This window comes from Hyperolius riggenbachi, chromosome 11 (genome assembly GCF_040937935.1).
Source record: "Hyperolius riggenbachi isolate aHypRig1 chromosome 11, aHypRig1.pri, whole genome shotgun sequence".
NCBI classification, from domain to species: domain Eukaryota; kingdom Metazoa; phylum Chordata; class Amphibia; order Anura; family Hyperoliidae; genus Hyperolius; species Hyperolius riggenbachi.
The window spans coordinates 252,366,728-252,380,257 of NC_090656.1; the positions used below are offsets into that span (position 1 = coordinate 252,366,728).

The 13,530-nt window shown below is 47.4% G+C and overlaps 1 protein-coding gene across 4 annotated transcripts in view; it reads left to right on the forward strand.

Annotated features, from left to right (window-relative positions):
• Positions 1–13,530, forward strand: part of AMBRA1 (autophagy and beclin 1 regulator 1) — a 197,430-nt gene that overhangs the window by 39,370 nt on the left and 144,530 nt on the right. For all 4 annotated transcript variants that reach the window (XM_068260705.1, XM_068260706.1, XM_068260707.1 and 1 more), the window contains exons 4-6: positions 1,809–1,992; positions 7,992–8,164; positions 13,397–13,463. In XM_068260705.1, coding sequence (XP_068116806.1) covers positions 1,809–1,992; positions 7,992–8,164; positions 13,397–13,463 — 424 coding nt within the window. The remainder of the gene's footprint in view (positions 1–1,808; positions 1,993–7,991; positions 8,165–13,396; positions 13,464–13,530) is intronic.

The window sequence follows — 13,530 nt, forward strand, 5'->3', positions numbered from 1 at the left end:
TGTCCTTGGGGGGGGGGGGGGGGGATCAGACACTGATAGAGCAACTTGATTTATTGGTTTACTATGCCCACTTCTTACCCCCGAGGGTGCGCACACACATCCAATTTTGATTGGCCTGTTTTACCACTTACCGCTAGCACGAGGGCTAACAGATGTTGAATGCTATGATTGTGCACAGGTAAGCTCTGCTACTACGTTACTACTAAGGAGTAAAACTTGCCAGTCATTGGCCAATCAAAACTGAATGTACGCATGCACCCTTAGAGTCCTTAAATTGATAGACAGGCTGTCATGTCTGGCTCTGTCTTAAAGAGAACCCGAGGTGGGTTTGAAGAATATTATCTGCATACAGAGGCTGGATCTGCCTATACAGCCCAGCCTCTGTTGCTATCCCAAACCCCCCTAAGGTCCCCCTGCACTCTGCAATCCCTCATAAATCACAGCCACGCTGCTGACAAACAGCTTGTCAGAACTGGCTGTGTTTGTCTATAGTGTCAGTCTGCTGCTCTCCCCGCCTCCTGCAGAACTCCGGTCCCCGCCTGCATCCCTTCCTTCCCTGCTGATTGGAGGGAAGGGACGGAGGCAGGGACCGGAGCGATGCAGGAGGCGGGGGAGCAGCTGAGACTGACACTACAGATGTAAACACAGCCTCACAGCATGGCTGTGATTTATGAGGGATTGCAGAGTGCAGGGGGACCTTAGTGGGGTTTGGGATAGCAACAGAGACTGGGCTGTATAGGCAGATCCAGCCTCTGTATGCAGATAACATTCTTTAAACACACCTCGGGTTCTCTTTAATGGACAAGGCAACTAAAGTGTGGGGTATAGAGGCTGCCATATCTGTTTCCTTTTAAACAGTCCCCGTTACCTGGCAGCCCTGCTGATCTGTTTGGCTGCAGTAGACTCACACCAGAAACAAGCATGCAGCTAATCTTGTCAGATCTGACATTGTCAGAAACGCCTGATCTGCTGCATGCTTGTTCATGGGCGGTGGCTAAAAGTATTAGAGGCATAGGATCAGCAGGACAGCCACGCTGACGCAAGAGCCAGGCTCAGCTGCCGCCTGATTACATTTGCATGGCTGCGCCCACCGCCGGAACAGGGCAGAGAAAGTCAAGTCTCTAACCTGGCAGGCTTGCTCTGGCTGTGTACGTACACTGTTTGAAACCGCAGTGCGTCATCGTCCTCCTCTTAATCACTCTGTCTGGACGTGCGTGGTGGGCCAAAAGAGGGAGACACGGGCCGTGGAGTGGAAAGCCGAAACGGGAGATGTTGCTGTCACTTACAGTAGGTAGTAGAAATCTGACATTACCAACAGGTTTTGGGTTAGTCCATCACTCCATAGGGGATTCTCAGCATGGCCTTTATTCTTTATAAAGACATTCCCTGAGAAATTTATACAAAGATGCTGGCCAGCCTCCCTGCTCGCTGCACACTTTTTTTGGCAGTTGGACGGAGCAACTGCCATTCACTAAGTGCTTTTCAAAATAAAGAAAACCCTGAGAACCTCCCTATGAAAAGGGGGGCTAGTCCGAGATATGTTGGTAATGTCAGATTTCTACTACCTACTGTAAGTGACAGCAACATAGGAGAAAAGTAATTTATGCTCATTTTACTCTGGAAGAAACGTACTTTTTATTTGCATATGTTTATATGTATTTAAAATTTTAGGTTTCTCGTGACAGAGGTCCTTTAAAAGGCAATAAATATGGCAGCCTCCATATTCCTCGTGGTACAGTTGTCCTTTATGCAGATGTTGTGCCCGTGTCTTGTCGAGCAGTTCTATAATCCGCCTCTTCTCTCTACAGGACCTTGTTGGCGTCCACACACGTCAACCACAACATCTACATCACAGAAGTGAAGACGGGCCGCTGCATACACTCTCTGGTGGGCCATCGCCGGACCCCGTGGTGTGTAACCTTCCACCCCACCATACCCGGCCTCATCGCATCCGGTTGCCTTGATGGTGAAGTGCGGATCTGGGATCTACATGTAAGTGCTCAGTCCTCTATGTGAGCTGGTGCTCAGTGGACTGAAGTAGCCACATGTCAGCTGAAACCGATGCACACATGCCACAACATACTATCTGTGGTTAGATACATTCAGGTTAAAGTAAGTCTATGTGAGGCAGATGAAGGCTGACTTTATTCTATTTACTTATCAAGAGGATCCCTATAAAGTGTGTGTAGTGTGTGTAGTGTGTGTAGTGTGTGTAGTGTGTGTAGTGTGTGTAGTGTGTGTAGTGTGTGTAGTGTGTGTAGTGTGTGTAGTGTGTGTGTGTGTGTGCGTGCGCGCGGGGGTTATTATAGGCACTGACTTAAATCTCGGAGAAGCCTCCTGGTCTCCTCGGAAGGCTATGGAAGTGCTCGGGTCTCAGAGGAGTGCTTCTGTAAACGAACAGCTCCGTACTGCTTGATCCCGGACTCGTGTGCGCAGTATGGAGCTGCTCATTTTTTGGGCAATTGCAAACCTTAGTACTTCCATAGCCCTGCAAGGAGACCCAGATGCAGCCAGCGGGACATTGGAACAGGGACCCGACGGTGGAACAAGGTGACACAGAAGACCTTGAAGACCCTAAGGGAGACCCCCACCCCCTCCGGTTAGTACCCTTTATGGGAAATCTGTTTGTGCCACTTTACACAGTTAGATGTTCTTCATAAATGTTTCGCTGAATATAAGCATCTCAAGCATTACAACTCTAGTCATAGTGTTGAAGCGATAATCCCTCCCCCCCCCCCCCCCGAAATCCTATCAAAAATCGTTGAGGCCTTGGGGAGCGTCTCAAAGTTTCCTATATGCTTTTTAAAGCCCTCTCTGTAAAGGGCCTGTACAAAGATGGCAGGCAGCCTGTAGAGGCGGAGCTAGGGTATTCAGCACTCGGGGTCAAAGTCAGTTTATGCGCCCCCCCCCCCCCCTCATGACAAGGTGTGAGCCATAAGGGGGTCCTTCATGCTTTCCCGGAGGTGTTTGAGTTTTTAGAATAATTTCCTGCATGTCCGATCTGCACCTGATCCACCTGGCAGGAAATTGCATCGTGCGTACCAAGCATTGGAGAGTTGGGAGATGCGCAGAAATACGCAAGATCTATTATGCTGATGCAAACATGCGGGGAGATAAAACTCCGGGGCAGAGAGCAGGATGAAGCAGGGGAGAAGATTGGATCCTTCCACTGTCTGTCATAGACTCTTGGGGACGAATCAAGGAAAGTAAAACCTGTAACTCCGCCCCCACCAGATGCTGCGCCCAGGGACAGATGTACCCCTTGCCGCTCCATAGCTACTCCTCTGGCAGCCTGCTACCTGAGTGCCGCTATTCCGGGTGATCGGACTGTGCCACTGCTTTCCAGGGAGTGCTTTTCAAAATCCCTCCTACTTCCATCACCCTCTTTAAACTAACACACCCCTTAAAGGGGAACTTCAGCCTAAACAAACATACTATCATTAACCTATTTTGGTTCCTACCGCGCGCTCCTGCGGCCGATCGCGCGCTTGCACGCGCACTCCCGGCCGCGGATTCGGTAGCCAGGGAATCAATGTATCGGGCTACGGTACCCGATCATTGATTCCTCTCCCCCGCTGAAAAAGCGACAGCTTCTCTCGGAAGCTGCGCCTTTTCTGGCCGTTCCCTTCCCGATGAGTCACTGTAAGCGTATGTTATGCTTAGAGTGACGTCATGTAAACAAACTCATGGCCGCCATCTTGTGGCTAAAAAGTAATACTACACCTGTAAAAAATTTTTTTTTAAATTAACACACATTTACATTATAAATCTATTGTTTACATCCCACCCTCCCAAAACTACCCAAATAAAATGTTTACTATAAAAAAAAAAACCATTACAATAAAAAACAAAACAAAAACATGTAAATATTTACCTAAGGGTCTAAACTTTTTAAATATCAATGTAAAGATGAAATATTTCTATATTTTTTTTATTTTAAACTTGTAAATAGTGATAGATGCAAAACGGAAAAAATGCACCTTTATTTCCAAATAAAATATTGTCGCCATACATTGTGATAGGGACATAATTTTAACGGTGTAATAACCGGGACATATGGGCAAATACAATACGTGCGTTTTAAATACGGAGGCATGTATTATTTTAAAACTATAATGGCTGAAAACTGAGAAATAATGAATTTTTTCCGTTTTTTCTTATTCTTCCTGTTAAAATGCATTTACAGTAAAGTGGCTCTTAGCAAAATGTACCCCCCAAAGAAAGCCTAATTGGTGGCGGAAAAAACAAGATATAGATCAGTGCATTGTGATAAGTAGTGATAAAGTTATAGGCTAATGAATGGGAGGTGAACATTTCTCACGTGAAAACGACGGAACCTGAATGGGTTAAGTTACATTAGTTATGTTAATTAAAATAGATAGGTAATATAATATCTTACCCACCCTGTTTTAAAAGAACAGGCAACGGTTTGTGATTTCATGGGGGCTGCCATCTTTTTCATGAGGGCAGCCATCTTTTTGGTTGAAAGGAGGTGACAAGGAGCAGGAAACACAGTTCCAATTGTCCTGTGTCCTGATAACCCCTCCCAGCTGCACACACTAGGCTTCAAATCTCAAATGAAAAAAAAAAAAATTGCACCAAAACAGCAGGAGAACAACATCATCAGAAATCCCATCATGCTTTGCACAGCATCAGGGGAAAATGCCCGGGCAGTTTTCTTCTGTGCAGCTAAAAATGAGGCTTGGGTAAGAAGAACTAAGTTCTGATGCTGGAAAACTGTTAAAGAAACACCAAGCCTTTTCAGTTCTGCTGAGTCGATTTTTAGTCTGGAGGTTCACTTTAAGTAGAGGGTGGCGCTAGAGCTAGCTATCACTCGCCCACCCTGGAACGCCCAAATAGGCGGAGTAACCGCGCACAAGGCTGGGTGGAGAGCTATCATTGACTGTGAATTTCTGGGTTTGTAAAAAGGTAGTTTAGTATAATTTACTGTCTCAGGAAATGGTGACGATCAGAAGGTTGTTAATAAGAACTGATACAAATGCCAATTTATGCATCTTGGAAATCAAATGTGATAAGTTTATTTCCAAACCGCATAAATTTGCATTGCAATTTAGCATTTGTATCAACTCAGAAGTATTAAAGGGACACTTAAGTCAAACAAAAAAAATGAGTTTTACTCACCTAGGGCTTCCAATAGCCCCCTGCAGCTGTCCGGTACCCTCGCCGTCTCCCTCCGATCCTCCTGGCCCCGCTGGCAGCCACTTCCTGTTTCGGTGACAGGAGCTGACAGGCTGGGGAAGCGAGTGATTCTTCGCGTTCCTGGCCACAATAGCACCATCTATGCTGCTATAGCATATATCATATACCATATAGCAGCATAGAGGGTGCTAATGTGTCTGGGAATGCGAAGAATCACTCGCGTCCCCAGCCTGTCAGCTCCTGTCACCGAAACAGGAAGTGGCTGCCGGCGGGGCCAGGAGGATCGGAGGGAGACGGCGAGGGCACCGGACAGCTGCAGGGGGCTATTGGAAGCCCCAGGTGAGTAAAACTCATTTTTTGTTTGACTTAAGTGTCCCTTTAAGGTGGCCGTCATACACTTAAAGATTTGCAGCAGATTCGACCATCGGATAGATTTCTGTCAGATGCCTGTCAAGTTGAATCGGACAGAATCAGAATCCGTTTATTTAGTTTGCACTTACAAGGAATTTGTCTTGGCAGTTGCTTAACAAACGCAAACAAAACAAAAAATGTGTGTGCCACACACTAGGAACAGATTTCCAATAGATTTCAGAATGTAATCTGTTGGGAATCTACTGGAAATAGATCTAAATGCATTATTGGACCATTAGATCCAATGCAACTCTATGGGCCATCGATCTGCTGCCAGCAGCAGATCCACCTAGATTTTCCATCCTGTCAGATAGATCAAATTCCTCAATCTTTCTCCTCTCCTGCGTCCCATTTGTCCACTGTGATCAATGGAATTCTCAGTCCTCCATTTAAAAATGGCCATTACCTTGCACATTCAGTTGTAACTGTCAGCTGCTGATATATAATTGACAGCAACTGGTATATTTCGGTTCTGACAAAATATTGTCAGAACTGGAAGGGATCACTGTAAGAAAAAAATGGTGAGCTTCTGAGAGGAACTGACGGTGAGGTTAGTATGGTATATTCAATTGCAGCTACGTTGTGTGTTTATTTTAAATAATTTTACTTGCTTCAGGTTCCTTTTAAAAAGCCAGATACTTACCTAGGGAGGGGGGATGCTCTGGTTCCTATAAAGCATTGTTCCCCAACCCTGTTCTCAAGGCCCACCAACAGTACATGTTTTGCAGAAAACCACAAACCATCGCAGGTGAGGTAATTAGTGTCTCAGCAGAGATGATGATCTACCTCTGTGGATTTCCACAAAACATGCACTGTTGGTGGTACTTGAGGTCAGGTTTGGGGAATACTGCCTCCCCTCTCCTCTCCCGGGGGCCTGTTCTAGCGCAGGATCCCCGTAGCAGTATTTGACTCAATTAGTCAAATACTGCTCTCTTCTCTGCCAACGGGAAGCTTCGGAAGTCTTCGGGGAGCCCAAGTGCTCCAGAAGAGGGGCTGCTCCATGCTGCGTGTGCTCGAGAGTGGGAAGTGTGCGCAGTATGGATCCGGCTGTTAGGGCTGCAGCTCCTCTGTTTACATTCCCCGTCGAGGGGGATTTTGGAAGTCTTCAGGAGCCGAGCTCTCCGCGGCGGGGGATTTAAATGAAGGAGCTGCTGCCGCGACGAGGGCATCGGGAGAGGAGAGAAAAGGCTCATCTGGACCCAGAGCCTTCCCTCTTCTTAGGCAAGTATCATTTTTTTTTTTTTTTTTTTTTCTTTCTTCAAACACATGGACCTATATTGGCTTTTTCTCCTAAGTTATCTCCTAGGTCTAGGAGACAATTTTCATATTCTCTTTAAAATAACTTTTTTTTTTTTTTTTTTTTAGCATTTTACAATTTTTGAAACGTACTCAAAAGTTGGTGAAAAAGTACTGTCAAAATTATTCTGAGTACTTTCTTGCTTGCTGGTGGTTTAAAGGGACTCCGAGCTCAAATTAAAAACGAAATTAGTACTCACCTGGGGCTTTCTGCAGCCCAGTGTAGGTCGGGAGGTCCCACGACGGCGTCCTGGCTCTTCTCCTAGGCCCCGCTCCGAAATGGCTGCCCGGCGACACCGGGCCGAGTGTCGGGCTCCTTCTTCCGCATAGGTCACGGGTGACGTCACCAGGCCGGCCGCCTCCCGTCATCACGGCGGCCGGCGTGACAGTATGGCGCATACGCGATTAAAGTGCACATACGCCGGCCTCCGTGATGACGCGAGGCGGCCGGCCTGGTGACGTCACCCGTGACCTATGCGGCAGAAGGAGCAGCCCGACACTCGGCCCGGTGTTGCCGGGCAGCCATTTCTGGCCAGGCCCTGGGAGAAGAGCCAGGACGCCGTCATGGGACCTCCCAACCTACACTGGGCTGCAGAAAGCCCCAGGTGAGTACTAATTTAGTTTTTAATTTGAGCTCAGAGTCCCTTTTAAAAGGCATTTTATAGCAAGGCGTGAAAATCTCACCTAGGAGAAAATTTGAATTGTATATATGAGCCCTGAAGTGAGACGAATATGGAGGGTGCCGTATTAATTTTTTTTTTAAAACAATGCACATTGCCTGGCTGTTCTGCTAATTCTCTGCCTCTGATACATTTAGCCACCGCCCCTGAACAAGCATGCAGCAGATCAGATGTTTCTGACTGAAGTCAGACTGGATTAGCTGCATGCTTGTTTCAGGTGTGTGATTCAGCCACTACTGCAGCCAAATAGACCAGCAGGGCTGCCAGGCAACTGGTATTGTTTAAAAAGGAAATAAATATGGCAGCCTCCATATACCTCTCACTTCAGCTGCGCTGTAACATCTCCTTGATTATATCTGCTCTCTTACCTTGTTGTGTGTGTAAAACCATAGAGAGACGGGGAAATGCAGTTTCCTAACGCTCCTTTCTTCTTACTACCACCAGGGCGGCAGCGAGAGCTGGTTCACTGACAGTAACAACGCCATCGCCTCCCTGGCCTTCCACCCCACAGTCCAGCTGCTGCTTATCGCCACCGCCAATGAAATCCACTTCTGGGATTGGAGCCGGCGAGAACCCTTTGCTGTAGTGAAGACGGCCAGTGAGATGGAGCGCGTGCGGTAAGAGCGGACACACCCTGCACCGAAAGCGTAACATGTCCTGGCAAAGGGCATATATACCTGAAAGATTTGCAATGCCCCAATATGTATGCCAATATGGATACTTACTTAAAGCGGATCCGAGATGAAAAACTAGCTATAACAAGTAACTTGTCTATATATCTTATCTAAAGTTTAGATCATTTACACAGCAAATCTGGCTGCAAACAGCTTCAACAGGATATGATTTTTTTCTTCCTGTCTTCCTGTGATACGAGAGCAGCCATATCTTGCTTGTGATCATTACACACAGGCAAGCTGATCTGTTTCTCCCCCCCCCCCCCCCCTCAGCCTGTTAAAACTTCACTCACCTCTCCTCCTCTCTCCTCCCCTCTGCCTCTGATATCAGTGGTTAGTAACACCTCCTCCTGCCCAAACTGAGCTCCCATAAGCCCTTGATACATCTGTCTCAAAGTGCCAAGGCACTGGAGCTGTGGCCAAGGCTTGTTAAGTTTATAGGGAATTAGAGTATTAAAACAAAACAAAAGCTTGTAAAAGATCCAGAGGCCTCTCCCTCCTGAGGTGATTATCCTCCAGAGGCATTTCCCCCCCCTCCCCCCTACAGGTACACTTTAAGATTGAAAGATATGGAGATGCAGCAGTATACAGTGGCACTGGAATAAGCTCAAGGAGTACACATAACCTATGTCGATACTACAATATGTGGTAGAACAATATAAAAATAAACTAAAACATTACATTAACGAAATCAAGTCAACCTGCCATAAAGGCTCTCAGAATGTATCAAGTAGATAAAGTGATAACAAAAGAAAAGAAATGACAAGAACTCTTTAGTGTTCCCCAGGCGAAGTGTGACATGATAAACAATGTACCGTATATATCTGAGTATAAGCCGAGTTTTTGGTTCCAAACAAGTGGCCCAAAATTGGGAGATCTCGGCTTATACTTGAGTCAGTCGTTGGTGCTCACCTCCCCGAGTGCACCTTCCTTCCACAGTTTGCAGCAATGTGTACAGTAATCTGTGCCCTCCTTTCCCCTGTTTGCTGCAATATGTACAGTAATCTGTGCCCCCCTTTCCCCTGTTTGCTGCAATATGTACAGTAATCTGTGCCCCCCTTTCCCCTGTTTGCCGCAATGTGTACAGTAATCTGTGCCCCCCTTTCCCCTGTTTGCTGCAATATGTACAGTAATCTGTGCCCCCCTTTCCCCTGTTTGCCGCAATGTGTACAGTAATCTGTGCCCCCCTTTCCCCAGTTTGCCGCAATGTGTACAGTAATCTGTGCCCCCCTTTCCCCTGTTTGCCGCAATGTGTACAGTAATCTGTGCCCCCCTTTCCCCTGTTTGCAGCAAGGTGTACAGTAATCTGTGCCCCCCTTTCCCCTGTTTGCCGCAATGTGTACAGTAATCTGTGCTCCCCTTTCCTTTGCCACAATGTGTGCAGTAATCTGTGCCCCCCTTTCTTTTGTTTGCTGCAATATGTACAGTAATCTGTGCCCCCCTTTCCCCTGTTTGCAGCAAGGTGTACAGTAATCTGTGCCCCCCTTTCCCCTGTTTGCCGCAATGTGTACAGTAATCTGTGCCCCCCTTTCCCCTGTTTGCCACAATGTGTACAGTAATCTGTGCCCCCCTTTCCCTTGTTTGCTGCAATGTGTACAGTAATCTGTGCTCCCCTTTCCCCTGTTTGCCGCAATGTGTACAGTAATCTGTGCCCCCCTTTCCCCAGTTTGCCGCAATGTGTACAGTAATCTGTGCCCCCCTTTCCCCTGTTTGCCGCAATGTGTACAGTAATCTGTGCTCCCCTTTCCCCTGTTTGCCGCATTGTGTACAGTAATCTGTACCCCCCTTTCCCCTGTTTGCCGCATTGTGTACAGTAATCTGTACCCCTCTTTCCCTTGTTTGCCGCAATTTGTACAGTAATCTGTGCCCCCCTTTCCCCTGTTTGCCGCATTGTGTACAGTAATCTGTGCCCCCCTTTCCCCTGTTTGCCGCAATGTGTACAGTAATCTGTGCCCCCCTTTCCCCTGTTTGCCGCAATGTGTACAGTAATCTGTGCCCCCCTTTCCCCTGTTTGCTGCAATATGTACAGTAATCTGTGCCCTCCTTTCCCCTGTTTGCCGCAATGTGTACAGTAATCTGTGCCCTCCTTTCCCTTGTTTGCCGCATTGTGTACAGTAATCTGTGCCCCCCTTTCCCCTGTTTGCCGCATTGTGTACAGTAATCTGTGCCCCCTTTTCCCCGGTTTGCTGCAATGTGTACAGTAATCTGTGCCCCCCTTTCCCCTGTTTGCAGCATTGTGTACAGTAATCTGTGCCCCCCTTTCCCCTGTTTGCAGCATTGTGTACAGTAATCTGTACCCCCCTTTCCCTTGTTTGCCGCATTGTGTACAGTAATCTGTGCCCTCCTTTCCCCTGTTTGCTGCAGTGTGTACAGTAATCTGTGCCCCCCTTTCCCCTGTTTGCCGCAATGTGTACAGTAATCTGTGCCCCCCCTTTCCCCTGTTTGCCGCAATGTGTACAGTAATCTGTGCCCTCCTTTCCCCTGTTTGCCGCCATGTGTACAGTATTCTGTGCCCCCCTTTCCCCTGTTTGCAGCATTGTGTACAGTAATCTGTGCCCTCCTTTCCCTTGTTTGCTGCAATGTGTACAGTAATCTGTGCCCCCCTTTCCCCTGTTTGCCGCATTGTGTACAGTAATCTGTACCCCCCTTTCCCCTGTTTGCCGCATTGTGTACAGTAATCTGTACCCCTTTTTCCCTTGTTTGCCGCAATTTGTACAGTAATCTGTGCCCTCCTTTCCCCTGTTTGCAGCAAGGTGTACAGTAATCTGTGCCCCCCTTTCCCCTGTTTGCAGCAAGGTGTACAGTAATCTGTGCCCCCCTTTCCCCTGTTTGCCGCAATGTGTACAGTAATCTGTGCCCTCCTTTCCCCTGTTTGCTGCAATATGTACAGTAATCTGTGCCCTCCTTTCCCCTGTTTGCCCCAATGTGTACAGTAATCTGTGCCCTCCTTTCCCTTGTTTGCCGCATTGTGTACAGTAATCTGTGCCCCCCTTTCCCCTGTTTGCCGCATTGTGTACAGTAATCTGTGCCCCCTTTTCCCCGGGTTTGCTGCAATGTGTACAGTAATCTGTGCCCCCCTTTCCCCTGTTTGCAGCATTGTGTACAGTAATCTGTGCCCCCCTTTCCCCTGTTTGCAGCATTGTGTACAGTAATCTGTGCCCCCCTTTCCCCTGTTTGCAGCAAGGTGTACAGTAATCTGTGCCCCCCCGTTCCCCTTTTTGCCGCAAGGTGTACAGTAATCTGTGCCTCCCTCCCCCGCTATGTGTACAGTAATCTGTGCCTCCCTCCCCCGCTATGTGTACAGTAATCTGTGCCTCCCTCCCCCGCTATGTGTAGAGTGCTGTAATCCGTGTGTCATTCTCTTCCTGGCAGACCGGAGTGTCAGAATATGCAGTGTGGCTTTGAGTGACTCTCAGTGATCCGCGCTGTTGGGATGCCTTTTCCTGCCTGTCGCAGGCTCGTTGCTGTGACGCCACACGTGGTGCACGTGATAAGAGTCATAGCAACGAGCCTGCAACAGACTCCCTCCTCTCCTCTGGTTTATCAGCTGACACCTAAACATAGCTGCTCAACAGGGGATCGTGCCGGGAGCTGCGGTGAGGCCACATCTGACTCCATCGCTGGCAGGACCATCTAACCAGCTTCCCCATATTGCTCAGAGCTCCTTAATAGGCAGCTGTTTGTAGGCATAATCATGTGACCACAGCCCACGGGCAAATGAAAGGAAGACTCAAGAGGTTCAAAACAAAAATAAATAAATCTTTTGGGGCTGTGTATTCTATGATACAGATAATAGGATAACAGAGGCGCCAACAGGATAAAAAACACTAAAAGAACTTAAAAACCCATCTTGGTAATAGAGGAGGCAGTGGTGGACTCACCCCCTCCAAGCAGAACACACGACTGTGGATTTTCAGTCAAAACAATTTTATTGGACACTCCAAATAAAGTGCAACGCGTTTCACGGGATACAAACCCGCTTCATCAGGCAACAACAGATAGGAGTAAACAGCATCTGCCAGTATCAACACTGAGCGCCTCTAGAGGCGCTCAGTGTTGATGACACTGGCAGATGCTGTTTACTCCTATCTGTTGTTGCCTGATGAAGCGGGTTTGTATCCCGTGAAACGCGTTGCACTTTATTTGAAAATCCACAGTCGTGTGTTCTGCTTGGAGGGGGTCCACCACTGCCTCCTCTATTACCAAGATGGGTTTTTAAGTTTTTAGTGTTTATTATCCTATTGGCGCCTCTGTTATCCTATTATCTACATCAAGTCCACCCTTGGTGGAGGGTTGTACCCTTCCTTCTTCAACTACAGAGAGCGACTTCTTAATCCTGAGTGGGATCAGGACAATCTCCCCACCTGCTTTGACAGTGGTTGCCTACTTGGTAACCCTGGTTTGTGAGTATTAAATTAATATTACTACTCTATCAATTATACCTTACCAGTACATACTACACTATTGGGCTCTTGGTGTCCTCTCTTTTTCTCATTCTATGATAGAGGCAGTGATTGACATTTTATGTAGCCTTGTACAGGTCCACTTTTCTATATTGTAGTAAAATCCTTGCACAGCGTTTCTTGTAATTGATTGGATGCCAGCAGCGCCCAGCTGAGCTCGCCCTCAGCCGTTCTCCAGTTTAATATTTGTCCCCAGGCATGGAGAGCAGCAGTTAATGAAAGCCAGCAGTTTGGAGCGGTGTCAGTGTTCAGCTCATAAACCCACAACGATCTGGGAGCAGTTATATTGTTCTGAACTGCGAAGGGAGCTACAGACTAGCGAAGGGATAGAGTGCCAAATATTAGGAGTGTAAAATTAGCAGCATGCTTTATCAGACTTTTATGTGTGTGTGTATTTCCTTTTAAACAATACCAGTTGCCTGGCATCCCTGCATGCAGCCAATATGGTCAGACTTCAGTCAAACATGTGATCTGCATGCTTGTTCAGGGGCTATGAGTAAATGTGTTAGAGGCAGAGGATCAGCACGACAGCCAAGACATTTGCATTGTTTTACAGTAAATAAATAGGGCAGCCTCCATATCCCTCTCATTTCCGGTGTGCTGTAGAACCTGCATTAGCTCTGATTTATTAGCATGTCTCTGGCGATCTCTAGGCATGGCATACTGAGTGCTGGAACTATCCTTCCCTTACATTTCCTTTTTCCTTCCACAGATTGGTACGATTCGATCCCCTTGGGCATTATCTCCTTACTGCTATTGTGAACCCCTCTAACCAGCAGGTAAGTCCACAACCACTTACTGTTACATTTACACATACAGACCTGGAGTAACTAGCAGTGTTAGGAG